Source organism: Anabrus simplex, chromosome 10 (assembly GCF_040414725.1).
Source record: "Anabrus simplex isolate iqAnaSimp1 chromosome 10, ASM4041472v1, whole genome shotgun sequence".
Taxonomy (NCBI): Eukaryota; Metazoa; Arthropoda; class Insecta; order Orthoptera; family Tettigoniidae; genus Anabrus; species Anabrus simplex.
This window is the reverse complement of record NC_090274.1, coordinates 28,421,343-28,443,971: the sequence shown is the minus strand read 5'-3', so window position 1 is coordinate 28,443,971 and position 22,629 is coordinate 28,421,343. Positions and strand designations below refer to the sequence as shown.

At 41.9% G+C, this 22,629-nt stretch overlaps 1 protein-coding gene across 1 annotated transcript in view; it reads left to right on the top strand.

Annotated features, from left to right (window-relative positions):
* The first annotated feature begins 10,164 nt into the window (after window positions 1-10,164).
* The window catches only part of LOC136881906 (putative inorganic phosphate cotransporter), a 106,929-nt gene continuing 94,464 nt past the window's right edge, over window positions 10,165-22,629 (top strand). Inside the window, exon 1 of the mRNA XM_067154349.2 lies at window positions 10,165-10,309. Coding sequence (XP_067010450.1) covers window positions 10,231-10,309 — 79 coding nt within the window. The 5' untranslated portion in view covers window positions 10,165-10,230. The remainder of the gene's footprint in view (window positions 10,310-22,629) is intronic.

Here is a 22,629-nt window from a genome sequence, read left to right as displayed (position 1 = left end):
GCAGCATCGGGTATTGAAACAGATCTTGCATCAGTAGACAGAAAAGGCACTCCGTCCTCTGGTAACACACCTTCACCATCGTAACTAATCCCAATTCTTTAATTATTTACAAGCTTCATTTCAGCACTGACACATAACATTCCAGAGAGAAATTATCAACAAGCCCCATCATCTTCATCACCAGGACAACCCTACTGTAAACATAATCCAATGAAAGAACTTCACTTATAGATTTTATATCCTTCGTACGTGAAGCCGGCAGTCATTTCGCAGGAATCTTAAAATAACCAAGAGTCCACCAGTCTTTGTGTCAGAACAATAGATTTTAAAATGAAATAAACATGATTACTAGATTCTACAAACTCTTCTCTAACTGTCGGATGACACCACAATCTTCCAGATTATTTCTTGTTGCCTACAGCATTGAAAGAAAAAGGTGCGAAAATCGTTGCCATATGGCAACGCTAGGCGCTAGCCCCAGCATTTGCCTGGTGTGAACATGGGAAACCACGGGAAACCATCTTCAGGGCTGCCGACAGTGGGGTTCGAACCTACTATCTCCCGAATACTGAAAGCAGTAAATATACTTCATTTACAAAACTTAAGGGCCCTTTTTGTAATTGTCTAAAAGTGAAATTTTATATGCATCTTAACTTCAGTACAGGATATTGCAGTGCATGCGGTGCATTGCTGACGACTTGTTGAGTAGCTACTCACTGCTTGTGGAAGCTCGACCATTGTGATATATTAAATACAATCGCAGTCTCAAATTTATTTCGCTAAGAACAGCAATGTAATTATTCAAGCTGAAACTTGCAGCGGTAACATCGTATGCAATTGAGATAACATGAAAACTTTGGACAGAACTAAAGTCAGCTACGTAAGATCACTCGGCACCTCAAAGGTTTCACCAAATTCACTTGTATACCAGCTAGCAGGAACATCTTCCTTCATAGAAGACTTGATGACAACTTACAATCTACAAATTAATCTAAAAAGCCACCTAATCGATACTAACAAATTAATCTAAAAAGCCACCTAATCGATACTTTATAGTATAGTATAGTATCGATTAGGTGGCTTTTTAGATTAATTTGTTGATTAAACTCATCGATACGGCCATGAAGTGGACAGCTTGCAACTTACAATCTGACAGCAACCCCAGCTACCAAAAGGTTCCTGGATGAACGACTCCAGACAAAGCCTACTAGATACTAGAAGGCCTGGACAGAAAGCCAATTTCTTGCATTAAAAGCGGGTTAATAGTTTTTCTCTTTTCCACCGCTAGGTTCGCGTTTATGTTCTATTGTTTGGCGTGAATTCTATGATGATATGTGTTACTGCAACATGTTTTATAAGAAGAAATAATATATTAAACTTTATTTTATACGGTAAGGCCTTATCTAACGTGAAATATGAAGAGTTTTGTCGTTTTTAATTTATTTGGTCTCACGATTTGCAATATATGGATGGTTGCTGAGATGCATTTACAGTAACATTTGTTTAGTTATGTGCTTCCAAATTATCGTCAAGGTGGTGGTGGTGATTATTGTTTTAAGAGAAAGTACAACTAGGCAACCATCCTCTATATAACACTAATCAGAGAGAAAAACTGGAAGGGGTCCGACACTTCGAAAAATGAAAGTATCGGCCAAAGGAAGACAAGGGCCACGAAGGGCGTGAAAATAAAAGACTCCCTAGCCCTCGGAAACCTAATAGCGTAGGGGTCGGCAAAGAACTAGAGTTGACCAAGGAAGGTCGGATAGGATATATGAAAGCCAGGAGCCTGGCACAAGTAAGTGGAAGAAATGCCAGGACTCAGTTAAGGGCCCCGTGGTTGCCAACACACGTTCAAAATTTCAGAGCCCCTGGGGCTAATTACCGTCAAGTTTCTCTTTCCATTCTGTAGGTTAAGATGGTTTATTGCCGGGCTGAGTGAGTCAGACGGTTGAGGCGCTGGCCTTCCGACCCCAACTTGGCAGGTTCGATCCTGGCTCAATCCGGTGGTATTTGAAGGTGCTCAAATACGTCAGCCTCCTGCCGGTAGATTTAATGGCACGTAAAAAGAACTCCTGCGGGACAAAATTCCGGCACCTCGGCGTCTCCGAAAACCGAAAAAGTAGTTAGTGGGACGTAAAGCTAATAACATTATTTATTATTAACATTATTATGATGGTTAATTTTGCGTGCCTAACTGCACATCTGACACAGCGAACAAATATACACAAATATACATTTTCATCTTTTTTTCTAAAGATCCGAGTTTACGGGAGAAATGGAGGCCTGCTATTTCTGGACAGGGCAGCAGAAAAGTATCTCTTCCGGCTCCTAATGATAACTCCAGAACATGTAGCTTGCACTTTGTCGAATCAGATTACGGTGTAAGTACTGTGAGGGGAATTCTGCCTCCCCGACAAAGTGCCGTTGCAAATTCTTCTTATTAAAAATGTATTAATATTTACAACGCGGGCGTTAGGATATCTCGGAAAATGTAAACTTTCCGAAAGCTGAAATTCCGTACCGCTCCAAAGTTTAAAAAGACGTTTCAGTGCCGCGACTGTGATCAAGCACACATCACATACGTTATACTTACATTTTTCAGGCCTGTTCTTGATAATAACGCAAAGAAAGTGACCAATGACTGTGATTTATTAAACAAATTCAAGATCAAGCCTCTGAGCAGACAAGTGTTGAAATTATAGAATTAGGGAAAAATCGGGTCAGTACTTCTATTTAGGCCTATTTCCCTATTCTTTACTCCTTTGTGATAAACAAGTGCAAAAGAAAGAACTCTATGAAGTGTAATGTATTCTAATTTGTTTTGTATATTTATATCTCATTCACACGGAACATAATGATAATAAAAATGTATTATTTCGCGTTATTGTATGAATATTCAATATAAGGATATAGACAGAACATGAGAACAATAGAACATAAACGCGATCCAAGCGGCCATTGCCTGAACTACATCGTTCGCCCAGAAATGTGTCGGCTTGTCCAGGCCTTCTATTATAGCGTAGGCAACGCTCCAGAAAACTGCAGAAATAGACCCAGAATTCTTTAATACTCCTGCCATGAACAACGATGAATGGAAATCAACCTCTATACGAGAGGAGCAATTCAAGGCTTTCATCACCACATTTGTAACAAGAAAGGTTTCCTCCAGGTATCCAGCGATTGTGTTTGTTAAATCTCTGGCTCATGTTGTTCACTATACCACCAGTTCGACTGCACACAAAGAACACTTCCTCTTTGTCATGCTAAAGGTGAAACTTTGTATAGAGAGTAAATTTCTCTATTTTAAAATCGTTTGTACACATTGTGTTTAATATTCAATATTATTATAAACACCATTATTTTTGGGAGAATCCATACATTTTCAAGACCATCGAACTTACAGCTAGGAGCTAGCACAAATTTTCTTAATCAGAATTCTGTATTAATGTTTTGTTACTTTATAATTCCCCCCCCCCCCCCAATTAATTTGACAATACCCATTTATTCAACTGCTGAAACCAAAAGCACAGACATATTTTGACATATTCAAATGGTTTTTTTTAACGTTGGAATAGAAATAAAATAAGCTCAATAATACTGTGAATAATGAACATGATTTATGTAACATTAAAACGCCTTTATTGCATTCGTTAAAATAAAACATTCAGATTTTAACGCTCTCAAGTTTTTTTCTTCGCAGTTATTTGTCCCACTTGACGTGGAAGTTCAATGCACGTTATCGTTAATGTTGGGTAGTACATTTATCGGTTTGAATCCGTTTTGGCATTCCGTCCATAAAGACATTTAGCCCATCTTGGTCCAATAATGCAGCCCGCACTACACTGATGTGAGAAAGATTGCATGAGAATCAGGGGGTCTTAAAGAAAATCCAGTTTATTAAGCAACCCTTCATACACTGTCGTGATGCGGGATATTTCGAGGAGTTACTACACCATATTGCAGTCCAGTTCGGCTCCATGGCTAAATGGTTAGTGTACTGGCCTTTCGCTACATGGCTCCCGGATTCGATTTCCGACAGGGTCGGGAATTTTAACCGTAATTGGTTAATTCCGCTGGCATGGTGGCTGGATGTATACGTTGTCTTCATCATCATTTCATCCTCATCACAACGCGCAAGTCGCCTCGGACATCAAATCAAAAGACCTGCATCTAGCGAGCCGAACTTGGCCTCTGACACCCCCTATACTAAAAGCCATACGCCATTCCATTTTAGTCTAACATTTGTTCCCTAGTTCTTCTTCATGGTTTAACATTGCTTAACCTTTTGAGTATCTTCCTGCTGTTGAATTATTGTGGTTTATGCCCTGAACTACGACTCACTCATGTTCTTAGTAGATTATTAATCACCAACAGACGGTAGAAGTAGCTAAAGATGTAAGGCTTCCAAACCTACTATTCTATTCTTTGCTCCAATGAGGGAGTCTGTTGAATATTGTTTAAGTGCTTGATAATGTCACAATACAAATAGCCCTGATTTCTATCGGGTTTCAGATAAATGAGGTAAAAGCGCGTGTGATCTTACTACACATTGTCAATCAATGTTATTTATGGTTGTGTAATTAGTAGGAAGGAACGTCAGTCCAAATAAAAATCTAAAGTGAGCTCGAAGAACTTCCTAAGAGATACATACAGGGATGCTGTTAATTTTGCTTATGTTTCATCAAGGAACAAGCGACGAAATTCTGACAAGGAAAGTTGGCGATTTCGTTCAAATATGGCATGTGGGTAGCTGAAAATTAAAACCGTATGTGCCCGAATGGATACTCAATGTTGTTTATTTAACATTGAAACTTGTGGAGGCGCGCCGTCTAATAGCGAGTAACCCAGGTAAGCTTCAGAGGGACGAGTTAGTCGTACAGTTGAAGTACACTGACTGACAGTGACAATGCAACACCAAGGAGGAGTGCTTCGAAAGGGATGAAAGTTGGGGAAAAAACAGAGACGGCACGGACGAATAATTGATGTTTATTTCAAACCGATATGCAGGTTACACAATACGCACGGCATCGACTCAGTAGGATGTAGGATGTAGGACCACCGCGAGCGGCGATGCACGCAGAAACACGTCGAGGTACAGAGTCAATAAGAGTGCGGATGGTGTCCTGAGGGATGGTTCTCCATTCTCTGTCAACCATTTGCCACAGTTGGTCGTCCGTACGAGGCTGGGGCAGAGTTTGCAAACGGCGTCCAATGAGATCCCACACGTGTTCGATTGGTGAGAGATCCGGAGAGTACGCTGGCCATGGAAGCATCTGTACACCTCGTAGAGCCTGTTGGGAGATGCGAGCAGTGTGTGGGCGGGCATTATCCTGCTGAAACAGAGCATTGGGCAGCCCCTGAAGATACGGGAGTGCCACCGGCCGCAGCACATGCTGCACGTAGCGGTGGGCATTTAACGTGCCTTGAATACGCACTAGAGGTGACGTGGAATCATACGCAATAGCGCCCCAAACCATGATGCCGCGTTGTCTAGCGGTAGGGCGCTCCACAGTTACTGCCGGATTTGACCTTTCTCCACGCCGACGCCACACTCGTCTGCGGTGACTATCACTGACAGAACAGAAGCGTGACTCATCGGAGAACACGACGTTCCGCCATTCCCTCATCCAAGTCGCTCTAGCCCGGCACCATGCCAGGCGTGCACGTCTATGCTGTGGAGTCAATGGTAGTCTTCTGAGCGGACGCCGGGAATGCAGGCCTCCTTCAACCAATCGACGGGAAATTGTTCTGGTCGATATTGGAACAGCCAGGGTGCCTTGCACATGCTGAAGAATGGCGGTTGACGTGGCGTGCGGGGCTGCCACCGCTTGGCGGCGGATGCGCCGATCCTCGCGTGCTGACGTCACTCGGGCTGCGCCTGGACCCCTCGCACGTGCCACATGTCCCTGCGCCAACCATCTTCGCCACAGGCGCTGCACCGTGGACACATCCCTATGGGTATCGGCTGCGATTTGACGAAGCGACCAACCTGCCCTTCTCAGCCCGATCACCATACCCCTCGTAAAGTCGTCTGTCTGCTGGAAATGCCTCCGTTGACGGCGGCCTGGCATTCTTAGCTATACACGTGTCCTGTGGCACACGACAACACGTTCTACAATGACTGTCGGCTGAGAAATCACGGTACGAAGTGGGCCATTCGCCAACGCCGTGTCCCATTTATCGTTCGCTACGTGCGCAGCACAGCGGCGCATTTCACATCATGAGCATACCTCAGTGACGTTAGTCTACCCTGCAATTGGCATAAAGTTCTGACCACTCCTTCTTGGTGTTGCATTTGCTCTGTCAGTCAGTGTATTTCCTAGGTTCGACGGCCTGATAGTTTACGAGTAGCATGGAAGAGTGCGGTATGTAAGCAAATAAACGTCCACTGCTACGATAAGGTTTGACTCGTGTCTGTCTTTTGTCGAGTACTGATCGTTGTTCTTCCGCTCGGACGTGTAACATATAGACAGTTGACTACTAGGAATTGCATAGGCAATATCGTACAATGATGTATTTGCCCAGCTGAAAATTGAAAATATACTGCCTAATGTACAGGTTTTGAGCCCTCCTTGCTACGCCTGTAAACATATCCACGTATGTTATGACCTCGGTAATGTTGTGAGATGGGCAATAGGCAATGGTATGATGATAAACGGGGTTAAAAGTCAGGTTGTTTCACTAATAGCAAGAGTCCTTTCAGGTTTAATTACTGCGTTGATGGGGTGAAAGTTCCTTTCGCGGATCACTGTAAATATCTAGGTGTTACTATAAGGAAAGATCATCATTGGGGTAATCACATAAATATGATTGTAAATAAATGGTACAGATCTCTGCACATGGTTATGAGGGTATTTAGGGGTTGTAGTAAGGATGTAAAGGAGAGAGCATAATTATAAGTCTCTGGTAAAACCCCAACTAGAGTATGTTTCCAGTGTATGGGACCCTCCCCCGGATTACTTGATTCAAGAACTGGAAACAATCCAAAGAAACGCAGCTTGTTTTGTTCTGGCTGATTTCCGATAAAAGAGTAGCGTTACAAAAATGTTGCGAAGTTTGGGCTGGGAAGACTTGGGAGAAAGGAGACGAGCTGCTCGACTAAGAGGTAATAATAATAATAATAATAATAATAATAATAATAATTTATTTGCTTTACGTCCCACGAACTACTTCTACGGTTTTCGGAGACGCCGAGGTTGCCGGAATTTAGTACCTCAGGAGTTCTTTTACGGTCTAGTAAATCTATCGACACGACGCTGACGTATTTGAGCATTTTCAAACCTGCCAAGTTGGGGTCAGAAGGCCAGCGCATCAACCGTCTGAGCCACTTAGCCCGGCAGACGACTAACTTGCATGTTCTGAGCTGTCAGTGGGGAGATGGCATAGAATGACATTAATAGACGAATAACTTCGATTGGTGTTTTTGAAAGTTGGAATTCAAGAGGACAAACTGGGGCAAATATCCCTTTATGGGAAGTGCAATAACTAAACAAGGGAGATAAATTTCAACAAATTTCCAAATTCTTTACGATAATTTAAGAAAAGGCTAGGAAAACAACTTGGGCGACTGCATTAAATGCAGATCAGGATGATTGATTGATTGATTGATTGATTGATTGATTGATTGATTGATTGATTGATTGATTGATTGATTGATTGATTGATTGATTGATTGATTGATTGATTGATTGATTGATTGATTGTCAAGTATAACATAATAAATCATCCATGCGTTGCTCGTTCGCGATGCTGTTCTTCCGCCGAGTGTGAGAGTACTTAACCTCGGGTCATTTCTTTTGCAAAAACACGTGTCGACTTAGGCCGCTCAGTTCTGAACGTCAGAGGTAAATATCTTAAGACATTTCACTAACTTTACAGGAGAGCAGAAAGAAGCTGCGGTGCATATTTTGCTACCTTTAAGGCAGGTCAAATCGACAGTTCTGACCTTGATAAATTATCGTAAGCGGATGGCAGAAGGCTGAAAGTGTTGTATATTAATTTACCATTGGTTATCGCTGGGTTCTCCTTTCACATACGATAATACGCATCACATTAGTTATCTTCATTCCTGTGAAACATACAATAGTGCACCCATAAGAAGATACGACTAAAATGATATAAACCTCAAAATAGTCGATTGTTTCCCCTCTGACGTCCAGAGTTCTAGAGTGGTATTATTATTGACGCGGTATTACATAATCTATAAAGGATATGTATTGTGGCAGTGTATGCAGCGATAATAGCCTTGTTCAAGGATACCGAGTAAACCAGTAAAATGAAATGAAATGTCGTATGGCTTTTAGTGCCGGGATATCCCAGGAAGGTGTAGGTCTTTCTATTTGACTCCCGTAGGCGACCTGCGCGTCGTGATGAGGATGAAATGATGATGAAGACAACACATACACCCAGCCCCCGGACCATTGGAATTAACCAATTAAGGTTAAAATCCCCGACCCGGCCGGGATTCGAACCCGGGACCCTCTGAACCGAAGGCCAGTACGCTGACCGTTCAGCCAACGAGTCGGACAGTAAACCAGTGATTTATGTCTTAAAACTCTTGGGCTATAGACGGTGTGCTATAAGTACATGATGACTGATAGAGGCAGTGGTTGGTGGTATTAACGATATCCATGAATTGTTTGTCTTTTAAACCACGCGTTCATGTTTGGTGAGTGATTTTTGGGTTCGCTGATGCCATGAAATGAGATTATCATAGCATTTCGCGAAGTACATGGCAATATTAGCGTTGTAATGGCGAAAACAAAAGGTAATCTCGAGTGTTCGTTGGTTCTTTTTCACCGAAACATTTGCACGCATACAGGGTATAGCATTTGAGGAATTGAAATTGACACGAGGTCCCAGCAAGCCATAACGTGAATTATTATTATTATTAATTATTATTATTATTATTATTATTATTATTATTATTATACCCGGAGGCTTCGGGTTCGATTCCCGGCCAAGCCAGGGATTTTTATCTGGACCTGAGGGCTGGTTCGAGGTCCACTCAGCCTACGTGATTAGAAATGAGCAGCTCTCTTACGGTGAGATAGCGTCCCGGTCTAGAAAGCCAAGAATAACGGCCGAGAGGATTCCTCATGCTGAGCAGCGGTCGCTTGGGAGGCCAATGCTCTTCAAGGGCTGCAGTGCCATGGGGTTTGGTTTTTTATACAATTATTATTAATGTAGCGATACATCTACGAACACGAGGCTGGCGTTTTTGAGCATCTAATACCACCTGACTAGGGAGGCCACCTCCCGTATTTCTTGACGATTTCCCGTATTTCAGTCTTATTGTTTCAAATCTCCGTCTCCCGTATTTCAAAAGAAACCTCCCGTAAATATTTTATGCGCTTTTTTAAAAATTACATATGGATATAAAAACCAATCCCTTTTCTCGATAAAACTGATGCCAAATTCCATACTAACCATTAAATTTGGACATTCGATTGTTATTTATAAGCTTCCAGTTCTGATCAGGTGTTTGTCAATGTATATGTCAAATATGTGACCATATTTCATATTTAAAATTGCATTTGTGGGCACAATTAGAGAAACTCGTCTTTTTTCTCATGAGCATTTCGAGCTCAAGTGCTCATATTGAAAGAGTTTTCAGTAATGAATCATAAATGGTGAGATGCAAGAAACAAGAGAGTTCTGTCGTAAATATAAATTATTCTTGTAAAACATTTTTTCATATTTAGAAATCCAATCTTGATTTTGTTAATGCAGCCAAGTCAAATTTGAAATATTAAACAGATAGTCTGTAGTATAACTGTATCTAACAAGTTAAAGTGTGTATTTCGTTTTCTATGGACGAATTAAAAAATAGTTTTTTGGGGGATTTTCAAACATCTCATATTTTCAACTTTAAAATTTGACAACCCTACACCGGAATGAAGCAGAATCGATCCCGCTAACTTCGATCGAGAAAACCCAGCGCTATAACTGTTTTTTTTTTAAATCAAATACTTCAGTGAAATTCCATTTCTTCCACTTGTATCATACTCTCTGGGTCATTAAAGAAGAATATTCCAGGAATGAGCTAACAGAGATAGCGGGGCGTCGCTACGCGGTCAGCTGCTCGTGACGGCAGCCAGATAACAACGGGAGAGCCATAATAAAATATGAAGGCTACACACAAGCGTGGACAGTCAGTGACTGGAAGCCTCAAGCAGCGGCTCTGTTTTGATCGTGTGTCGCGTGGAGCTCGACCTAACGGAAACAAACATGGCTACCGAAGTAAACGCAACGGATGCTGAGAAGCAGACACCTTCTAATAAAGAGTATGGAACTGCGTCAGCTAAGCGTGAGTTTTAAAAATACCTTCCTTTATTTCGTTACGGCTTTTCAGCGTCGATTTAGTTAACATAACCTTGGAAGTTTTTTCTTTCTCTTTTCTGGCTGGCCTTTTCTCTCAGATTATCTGAGGTCATCTCTGATTTAGATTAGGCCTAGTTCTACAGCCGGATGCCCTACCTGATGTAATGACTGTGATACCGGCCCGCCTGCCAAAATACAAATTCAGGCCCCCTCAAATAAAATATAAAACCCATGAAAAACTTAATATAAATTTAATTACCGCTGGTAGAAATAATGCAATATTGTGTTAGGTTATAGGCTATATGAACAAAGGGATTATTCGTTATTGAAGATTATTACTAAATAGGTTTCATTCGACTACCTCCGTAGTTTCACGGCTTAGCTGCTGAACTGCCAACCACGAACCACTTACTTGTTCGTAGTTGAGTTTAATTCGTTTCATTTCTCAGTAACCACAGAACTATACTCTGTAACCGATACCGAAGTACATTACAACACAGAAAAATATAACTTACAAACAAAATTAAATCCAAAACTGTTCAAATAAAGTTTGAAAAATATCAAACCGCACAAGTGATTAGCCCATTATTAACTTCACGCAAAGGGAGCTCGTTCGAAATTGAGTCAATTGATTGTTACTACATCAACTTTAATTGGTTATCGAACTGTTGTCGAATAAATTGTGACAACAGCTAACGGTTCTGCAAAATTTGTGCACAATACGACCTCAGGCGCACTACACAGCAGAAAAGTATCATTTTGTAATTAAAATATGATACTTTGTTATCAATTTTAATTCCTGGAATTATTTTAAAATAATTTGGTGCGGTGTTGCAAGAGACGGCCAGAGCTGCGTTGTCTTACACTCAACAAAATAAACTGCTGCTAAATGATATCAAGTGGCAATTCCTCTACGTACAAATTGTAAAAATGAAGGAACTATTTCAACTGATTCTACAAAATGGCCCTTATAATTTCCGTGCAAAGTGACAATAGGGTACAATAGATACAGTCGAACCTAGATATCTCGAATTTCCAGTATCTCGAAGTAACTTAAATTTCCCGGCCGTTTGTCCTACTATTCTTCACGCCTATTTATCTCTCGATTACTCGATTTCTCGAAGGAAACATTTCCTCCCTTGAAGCAAAATAATACTCTATAACTCGAATTTTGTGAAACATAACCTGTACAGTACGGCATTTGTGGTTTGTGAGGAACAGTTAACAAGTAAAAAAAAAAAAAAGGGGGGGGGGGGGTTACAATGATGCTGGGAGTTAATATGATGGGAACCGAAGAACTAACACTTCTTGTGATCGGAAAACCGGCGAAGCCTCGCTGTTTCCCGGGTGTGAATTAATTACCGGTCACGTACGAAAGCAACCCCCGAAGTCGCGGATGACAAGCTCCATTTACGAATCTCCGCTGCGTGGTACTGGCAGAAGTTTCTATGTGAAGGGAGGAAAGGTTAACAGTAACAAACAGAAGAAATTAACGGATGTTTTCCAAAGGTGTTTCACTAGTGTACGTACTGTATCCTGTCTTCTAATAAGTTACTATAATAAGGGTTATAATTAAAGCACCGGGCGAATTGGCCGTGCGGTTAGGGCGCAGCTGTTAGCTTGCATCCGGGAGATAGTGGGTTCGAATCCCACTGTCGGCAGCCCTGAGGATTGTTTTCCGTGATTTCCCATTTTCACACCAGGCAAATGCTGGGACTGTACCTTAATTAAAGCCACGGCCGCTTCCTTCCCATTCCTAGGCCTTTCCTATCCCATCGTCGCCATAATACCTGTGTCAGTGCGACTTACAGCAAATAGCAAAAAAAGTGATGCCGTAAAATAGTTTGTATATTTTTAAATACTCTTAATGTATTCAGTATAAGCCCGCAGATACATATGATTCAATTATGTGCTTGCATGCTCAAAAACTGCATTCTCTAGATCTCAAAATTTCGATCATTCGAAATAAAATGTAGCTCCCGAAGTGATTCGAGATATCAAGGTTCCCGTAACGGCAAGTTCTGTGGAGTTTGGCAGCGTGATGTGTTTTATGTAGATGGGCAAGTGTATATTACGACAAATACCCAGTCTCCGAGCCATAGACAATTAAAATGGCGTGACTGGAAATCGAACCCGGCACCGTCTGAACTGAAGAGCAGTACCATGGTCATTCAGCCAAAGGGACTAACACTAGTAAACACTAGTAAACATTTTATAAAGTGAATTACAGGTTTCGTTGTTTAAAAACAGCCTTTGATTCTATCAAATGTCATGAGACGGACTGAGTAGCTCGGATAGTAGAACGCTGGCCTTCTAATCCCAGCTCGGCAGGTTCGATTCTGGCTCAGTCCGATGGTATTAGAAGATGCTCAAATACCGTCAGCCTCGTCTCGGCATATTTACTGGCACGTTAAAGAACACTGCGGGACAAAATTTTCGGCACCTCGGCGTCTGCGAAAACCGTAGTTAGAGGGACGTAAAATAATAATAATAATAATAATTATTATTATTATTATTATTATTATTATTATTATTATTATTATTATTATTATTATTATTATTATTAACAGCGTAATGCCATCTGTGGAGCGCAATAGAACTTATTTAGCTAACGCTATTTTTTTTTCTTCTCCAAAAATCTCTTCTTAACATTTTCCTCCGCTCTTCAGTCCATGATTTATTGGTCCTCGTATTAATTTTCTCAGCAAAATAAAATGTGTATAATAATAATAATAATACCGTAATAGCAACGACGGAGTGTTAAAATTCTGTGCTCAACTCTTTTATAATTGTGAACATGTTTTCTGAATCTCTTAGTGCATTCTGACCGCTGCATGCTTGCTACTCCCTGTGGTTCCCCTTGCAATGTTCACATTCAAATGTTAATTACACGTGTTCATAATTATTCATAACCAGTGCCAAGTTTACACAATGTAAACAATCTTGCGTGCATACAGTACAAAGTAAGTGATTTAATAGAATCTGAGGATGCTCTTATAGAACTATAAACGTGGCATTCTCTGAGGGGCCACCTGCCAAAAAGTATACCAAAACATTTCGCATCTCGAAAGTAATCACCAGAACTGTTAAGACATGTATCAACCGGGACGATGAGATACTTGAATAACCTGGTAGGCTGACGATAGAACCACATCCGGCTGTGTGCAAACCGATATCCACGAATGACGTTTAATGTCATGAATATTTCTTATGGCTGGGAGATGGTGGTGGTGGTGATTATTGTTTTAAGAGGAAGTAGGCTACAACTAGGTAACCACCCCTAAACAAAACTAATCAGAAAGAAACAATGAAAGGGATCCGACAAGGGCCACCAAGGGCGAGAAAATGAAAAACTCCCTACAATTCACAAACGTAATACCGCCGGGGTCGGAAAGGAACCAAGGGAGGTCGGATAGGAGAGTTGAAATTGAGGAGCCTGGCACAAGTGGAAACAATGCCAGGACTCACGTAAGGGCCCCGTGATCACCAGCCCACGCTCCCAAGTTTAGAGCACTTAGGGTCCATTTTAGTCGGCTCTTACGACAGGCAGGGGATACCGTGGGTGTTATTCTGCCGCTCCCACCCACAGGGGATAAATTCAGAAGAAAAATAGGAGAGTTTCACCTTGTTGTATTATTGTCTTAAAGACTGATTGTTTTAATTCTTTCGATCTCTTCTCACCGCTGTGAACCCTGTGTCCAGCATGGGTGCTGCCCACTTAAAATGGCCTGGCTTAAGAAACAACACAGAAGACAGCCAAATGCAGTAGTTCAATATCGCGTAACTAACATGGACAACTACGTACAGAAATTATGTTTTTGTCTTTCTTACAAATTGGTTGAGCTATTTCATTATACGAGAATTTCTGAAGACTTGCGGGTCATTTTTACAATTTAATATGTTTCTTGTGTGTTTACGGGGTACGACATAGATTGTGTTCACATGAATTTGCCATTCCTAACCAGTTACTGTAAGATTAATGTTATATCTTGTTCTTAAAGATTTAAATAAGTTACACTTTTTGTATTCTCATTGTATTAACAAAAATAATTTTACTAATTAATCTATCTATCTATCTATCTATCGTATAATTTTGTGTCGGGTGTGTTCGGCTATAACTAGTGTATAATAAATGAAAACAAAATAGTTTTCACTCATAATAATGGTGGTGGTGGTATGATTAAACGGAAAATAAATTACCCGAGGATACAGAAATGATCGAACATAAACAGATTCGGCTGGATCCTTCATACTCTGTTGTAGTATGCAATACTGCTTCTCAGAAACGTGTGGCGGTTTGCCTATACAACCAGGCGTCATAATATTTCATATTCTGTCGTGCAGGGCTGTAGACTGAACCCAGGGATACAAAATCACCAAGTACCTGCAAGTTCGGTTTGAATTCGTCGGTAAATGACCATTAGTCTGATTCGTTTGATATTTATTACGGATGGCACAAACCCCTATAAACACATGATAATTTCTAGTTACTCTAAGCGCAGTATTCCTCTGTAGGTCGACCAGCTATGCTTATACACAACATGGAAGGGATAAGTAGTATTTTATTCAAACGCAATCAGGTCAATAATGAGTTTAACATTTTCTATATCTGCTATACAATAAATACTTCAATTACAACCAGCTACATCAATCAGCGCGTAAGCTTCTGTGAATGAAGTGAGTGCTAACATAACTCTCTGTTTGCAACAAGCGTTTGTAGCCCGTTCCACTTGAAATCAATAAAAACTTTCTTCCCTTGAAATCAATAAAAACCAAGGCCGCACTCATCTCTCTGCCGCTTTTACGTTCCCTAGTCGAGTCATTCATCCTCCTATGCCTTCCTTCATCAGTCATATCGTGATCTTATGTTTACTATTCAAGTACAGTCCACCCCAGTCCACCAGCAGTCGCCATTATTTGCGGTTTTCTGCTTTCCGGATTGTCATTCGAAGAGGTGCGTGGGTTTCGTCTTTGACCTGGTCTATCCAACGTGTGCGATGATCCTAGTTACTTTTCCTTGGACAACTGGGTTTTCAATGCTATTTTCGCTACTTTCAAGGAGTCCTAAAAACTGCAGGGTTCTCTGCGTAACGAGAGTTAAAAGTCTCTTCGGGATACCAAGCTCTGCCGTTATGGATAAGTAAGATCTTCTCTCTGTCCAAAGTATTCGTAAAATCCTCTGCCAACACCACATTTCAAAGGCACCAGTGCGCCTATTTTTTCTTGACCTTCACCCTCCATGATTCACAGCCATAGAAGAAGACCGAAAACACCAAGACACAAACCAGACGTTTCTTTTATGTTTCTACCGACTGCTCGGTCACGCCAAATCGTTTGGACCTTGTCCACAGCTACGTTTCCAAAAGCAATTCTTCTTCAGACTTATGTCTTGCAGTTGCCTGTATTGCTCTGCAAGGAACCAAGATAAACAAATTCATTAACAACAGCTAGGCCTACTAGACGTCCAATTGAATTGGAACTTCCTTCCTCCAGCAACAATCATCACCTTAGTTTTTTCCGGCTCCATGGCTAAATGGTTAGCGTGCTGGCCTTTGGTCACATGGGTCCCGGGTTCGATACCCGGCAGGGTTGGGAATTTTAACCATAATTGGTTAATTCCGCTGGCACGGGAACCGGCTGTCTGTCTCGTCTTCATCATCATTTCATCCCCATCACGACGCGCAGGTCACCTACGGGGGTAAATTAAAAAGACTTGCACCTGGCGAGCCGAACTTGTCCTCGGACACTCCCGGCACTAAAAAGCCATACGCTATTTCATTTTTTACCTCAGTTTTGCTGCGATTTACTTCCAATCCAAGCTAGCAGCAAGTTCATCTTCACTGTTTGCCAGTAGAATAGTATCATCAGCAAAACATAGATTCCGTGCCCTCCAAGTGACACTCTCATGGTGTATTCCCCCGTATATGTTGAATAGCAGGACGGCGGAGAGAGAGAGAGAGAGAGAATGCAAATTTGCTTCACTCCTTTCGACAGGTGGTGGTGGTGGTGGTGGTGGTGATTAGTGTTTTAAGAGAAAGTACGACTAGGCAACCATCCTCTATGTAACACTAATCATAGAGGAAAAATGCAAGGAATCAGACACTTCGAAAAATGAAGGTATCGGCCAAAGGAAGACAAGGAGCACGAAAGGCGTGAAAATCAAAGACTCCCTAGGCCTCGAGTGCTCTAATACCGTCGGGGTCGGAAAAGAACAAGACTTGACCAAGGCAGGTCGGATAGGATAGATGAAAGTGAGGAGCCTGGCACAAGTAACTGAAAGCAGTGCCAAGACTCAGGTAAGGACCCCATGGACGCAACCTATGCTCCAAATTTCAGATCTCCTGGGGCTCCTTCTAGTCGCAGGGGATACCGTGGGTATTATTCTACCGCCCCCACCCACAGGGGGACTCCTTTTGACACTGAAGGCCTCTGATAAGTCACAGTCCAGCTTGGATTGGACGCTATTATTTTCGTATAAGCTTTCTATCAAAGCAGTAAGATGAGGAGAATGCTTGCACCAACGAACACAGCAAAATGCGTACCTTTCAGCTTGCATGGAGATAGTGGGTTCGAACCCCACTGTCGGCAGCTCTGAAGATGGTGTCTCGTGGTTGCACCACTTTCACATCAGGCAGATGCTGGAGCAGTATCTTAATTTAAGCCACGGTCGATTCCTTCCCACTCCTAGCCCTTTCCTATCCCATCGTCGCCAAAGGACCTATCTATGTGTCGGTGAGACGTAAAGCAAATTGTGAAGGGAAAAAAAAACGTGCATAACTCTAGCGGCTGAATTTAATACAGCCTACTATGAGCTATTCCTTAGAACAGCAACAAAAACAGCTACTAAACCTTTTAATCATAATCTCTCTCTTCATTTCATTCCTTATATTAACTGTTATTTCTCAGCTTCTGATTGCTTGGTGGAAATTCAGAGTAAGATATGAAGTAATCGCGTAACTTCCTCTGTACAGTGTTGCAACGCTAGGCATTAAAGTTTAACTGAACTTGAATGTTGGTCTGTTGCACTGTATTGTGCTGAGACCTGAATGTTAACCAAGAGTGATATTAAGAGACTAGAAGCCTTTGAGATGTGGTGTTGGCATCGGCTGCAACGGATAAGTTGGGTGGAGAAGAAGACCAACACTGAGGTATTGAACATTGTCCAGAAGAAGAAAAAGATACAACTTTCTTTGATGGGACACGACATAGGAATGTGTTGATGAATATTTTGGAAGGTAAAATTTCAGGGAAACGCCCTGGTGGAAGACCAAGAAAGATATTCATGATGACATTTCTTGTGAACTCATGATGCAGGAGCTATGCAGACGCAAAACGTACTGCACAGGATCGACCTAGTTGGAGAAGACTCGTCGCAGGGGCAAACAACTCATTCGACTGAATTACTCAAAGAAGAAGAATTGCAAATCTGCTTTTCTCTTGTCTCGTCTTTTAATTATAGTGACACTAATTAGTGCTTCCCGGAACACAGTGGAGTTCCCCAAGTTGTAGAGTCTAATGCAGCTATTGGGAAACAAAGGCTTTAAATAAAAAGTTAGTCACCCGTAATGATAATAGTTCTATTCAAGTGTTAACAAAAGTACAAGTACGGTAGTATAAAAATATTTACTTTGGATGGAATGAAAGGTCTTGATGTACACCAGTAGTGGAAAATACAATGACGTATTACTGTCAGAGTCTTCAAATGCATCAGGTTCTGATAAGGGGTCACGGACATCAGAAGATGATGGTGAATTTGAGTAGACGTCGTGACACTTTCCACCTTCATCCTAGATTTCTTTCTGTTTCTCCTGGGTTTTTTATTTAATTTCTATCCGTATTTCCTTTCCTTTTTCTTCGCTTCGTTCGTGTTCTTCGAACCTAAGTGGAAATCTTCTTGTTTCTTAATTTTTCGACTTCCTGATGAGGAATCGAACCCATACCCCATCAGGGTGAACTGAGCACGCCTTCACCACCTCGGCTAGGCAGTCCCTAGTAATAATAATATATATTACGTTATTTGAACCACTTATAGGCCATAATGTTGGGATTTTTCTCTTGTAATGATACTTTATTCTATGTGCCAGCAAATCTATCAATGTTGTAAGCCAGCAGTGTTTGCCCTTCGTAAAGTGAATAGGCTGTCGTCTCCTGGTACGTCACTCTTTGCGGTTGTCTCAGGAATGCTCTCGTTACCTTGACAACCGACAGAGTGAAACACATTTTAGTATTTCCTGTAACTTGTCCTTCATTACATGACAGTCACTCTGCAATTGTGGAAATCGCGACGGCGTCTTTCTTTACGAGTATGTCAGAGGAGAAGCGTGGAATATATCAGCATTATGGAGGAGCAGGGGTTCCCAAGTGTTCCATGGAGACCTGTATCCTTTTTTTTTTTTTTTTTTTTTTTGCTAGTGGCTTTACGTCGCACCGACACAGATAGGTCTTATGGCGACGATGGGATAGGAAAGGCCTAGGAGTTGGAAGGAAGTGGCCGTGGTCTTAATCAAGGTACAGCCCCAGCATTTGCCTGGTGTGAAAATGGGAAACCACGGAAAACCATCTTCAGGGCTGCCGATAGTGGGACTCGAACCTACTATCTCCCGGATGCAAGCTCACAGCCACGCGCCTCTACGCGCACGGCCAACTCGCCCGCTACCTGTATCCTTGACAGAGCGTCTCGTACAACTCCCATTCTAAAGACCATGAATATGGGTTATGTACCTGGTACTATGACTAGGGCGAGGATTTATAAGAACAAAAATACCCAAAATAGGCAGGAAAATGCGCACTTTAAAAGTCGCAAAATAGGCACTGAAATGAAATGTCGTATGGCTTTTAGTGCCGGGATATCCCAGGCCGGGTTCGGCTCACCAGGTGCAGGTCTTTCTATTTGACTCCCGTAGGCGACCTGCGCGGTGTGATGAGGATGAAATGATGATGAAGACAACACATACACCCAGCCCCCGTGCCATTGGAATTAATCAATTAAGGTTAAAATCCCCGACCCGGCCGGGAATCGAACCCGGGACCCCTGAACCGAAGGCCAGTACCCTGATCGTTCAGCCAACGAGTCGGACGGCACTAAAATTGCAACAAAAAATAGGCATTACAAACCGACCCGAGTATACCGTCTCCTTATAACTAAAATTACCCATGCCACTTCGTTCTCAGCTAAATGTTTTACGCCAAGGAGCAAGTGGTCACCAAAATCAGGAAAAGATGAAAGTAAGAAGTAAGTTATCTCTCCTAAACAATAATTATGTCAACAGGACATTTTAAATAGCCCATGTTACAATAGACACCAGATATTGTTCCAAATTTTGAACAGTATAACTTTTCCTCTTGTCGGCTAATATACAGGGTCTTTATTTATGCTTGGCAAGGACTTTCTCGCTCGACCTTGGCTGCCAGTGACGGTTCAGTTGCCGGCTACCGCGCGTGCGTATGTACGGCAGAATATGGTGCTCAAAATCATTATCATGCATTTTACTCATCATGTTTACAGTTTATGCTGAAAACGTTCCCCATGTGCTGCCAAACATAATCAGCATCTCCTAATGAAGTTTTCGGTTTCTCTACCAAGTTCTTCAGCACTGATGGATGCAATTGCAGCTCTTATATTGTTTTTAAGTTCACCTAGTGTGTGAGGGTTGTTCCCATAAACTACATTTTTTAATATTCCCCAGAAATAAAAATCACATGCCGTTAAATCTGGGCTACGAGGGGGCCACAGATTTTTACTTATAATCTTCGTACCAGACACGCTTCAGTAAGGAGATAACGACCTTTAGTCTATTTTTATTGTTTACTGAACCTGTTGGTTTGAATGTCTTGGCCAGTTGTTTTATTGTCCGATTGATAGGAACGGGTCTCCCTGGAAATTTCGTTCGAAACTTTTGTCTCGTCCTAGCGCACGATTTTCTGCACTTGAATGTAAGTACTGTGCAGAGATACACTTTCACGTAACGAATATTTCACATACATTACAGCACCATACACAATCACAATAAAACACTATACAATACGACATACAGTACGCAGAAGCATCGTTGAACACCCTACTATCTCGGATCTCAGCTCTCGGCAGCTGGAGGAAGTTCCGGAAACCGCGCGGCCAGTGGCCGGTCGCGGCCTGTCATCGGCGACCAAGGTCGAGTGAGAAAGTACTTGCCAAGCATAAATAAAGACCCTGTATTTTTAAATTGAGAAAATTGCCTTTCCACTTCACATGAGGTCAGGGGACAGTTTGTAAGATTAGCTAGCTCTGGTGGGGTAAAACTTGGTGGTGGTGCTACGTCCTTCCCTTCGAGAATAGCAGCAATGCTCAAACCATCCTTCCAGCCGGGATTCTTCTGCATTACACTGTGGAATTTAGCAGTTATCTCATTTCCTATCGCTCCATTAAGATTAGCTCGCTCCATTAAGATTAGCAGTGGTCGCTTCCATCTTACGAACAATCCCTATAGCCTTCACCAAGAGGTAATTTTCTCTCTTCCAGCTGCTTTATTTTGGAAGGTAGCTGTAAGAACTTGGAAGAAATGTACGTTAGACCGCTGAAAATCTTGGGGTTGGCCAGTGCAGGGTGCAGATTAAAGACCAGCTCGCTCCAAGCAGAATCAGAGGACGGAAAGACCACTGGAGTCCTTTAATCACATTTAAGTGCTTGTTTTCAGTAGCTACTTGCAAAGAATGCTTGCTTTCAGCGGCTATCTGGTAAAGAAAACGAACAAAGTAAAGATGGGTGTAAAATACGATTTAAAAACTTAATATTTGTCGTTTTAGGCACTTAACATGCATATATCTTCAAAATAGGCATTGATGCTCGAAATAAGCATTTATTGGCACTATAAAACCCACGTATTTCCTTCACAAATCGACTGAAACAGATTTTAGACTTATGAGCCTACATTTCTGGGTTAGGATAAAAATAGGCATTTATGACGAAATCCTCGCCTTAACTATGACTAATACGGACGCCATGGTCTGGGTAAACCGTGCTGTTTGAGTGGCAATAACTCTCGTCCTCATTACAATAACATGGATAATATGACAGCAACATTATGTATCGGCTCTCACGAAGCTATGGATTTTGATGTCACTACACCAATGTGTTTCGCTGTGGGAAGGCTGTGAATCGTAAAATAAGCATACGCCCAACATTAGAAAAAGTCTACTTTGTACACTGATTTGTTCCCAAAGGAATAATCTTACATTAAACAATGGGGTAGGCTGTGTCGTGACACGGTTGTAAATTTCATTTAATGTGAATATGTCGTGTGCACAGAGGGAGTTCAAATTAATAAAGACAGTAGTTTCAGCTAGCTGATATGATACTACTGTCGTTCTAGTTTAATACGAAGTCAGGTAGTGTCTTAGCATCTACGTTTTCTCTCTCTAGATCTGAGTTGCTCAGCGGGGCGCCCACTCACTGAGGCGGGCTCGCTTGTTTGAAAAGCGGACAGCTTACGTACCAGGCGTACGTCTCAGCCAGACGAGGGAAGTAGTGACGTTCGATAGTCACTGCGAAGCTATCATATCATTCAACAAAATGCTCGAGTACAGTATAAAAGTTGACAATAAAATCGCAAGAAAAACCTACGTTTTAAACATATTCGGGTTTGATTTATACTGTGCTCGATTTCATATATTTACACACTCAAAGAAAACTGGCATGTTACAAGTTTCATCTTACAATGTACAAGTGTACGGAGTTGAAGCGTGCAAGCTACGATTTATAATTTCTTGGATTGGAATGACAGAATTTCCACTAAAAAAAAACACGGCACTTAACGCCCTTGAAAGGGCTTTGGCATGCCCAGCGACCGCTGCTCAGCCCGAAGGCCTGAGCCGTGTGGTCAGCACGACGCATCCTCTCGGCCGTTATTCTGGGCTTTCGAGACCGGCGCCGCCAGATAGCTCCTCAATTCTAATCACGTAGGCTGAGTGGACCTCGAACCAGCCCTCAGGTCGAGAGAAAAATCCCTGACCTGGCCGGAAATCGAACCCGGGGCCTCCGGGCGAGAGGCATGCACGCTTACCCCTACACCACGGGGCCGGCAGAATTTCCACTAAGAAAAGTTAAAATTCCTGTTATTCATTCAGTAAAGCCTAATAAGTTTACATACTTCAATAAGCGTAATGCTTGTTTTTGCACAGCTATGTGCCTTTCCCTGTTCACAGAGTTTCTGAAAATAATATTTACAACTTATCAGCTGACGTCCATTGATAAAAGCTAGCCTCTAAATAGTTACTATCTGTTACAACTGGTTGTTGTAGGCCTTCACATTCATTTTCCTTCCGACTCTG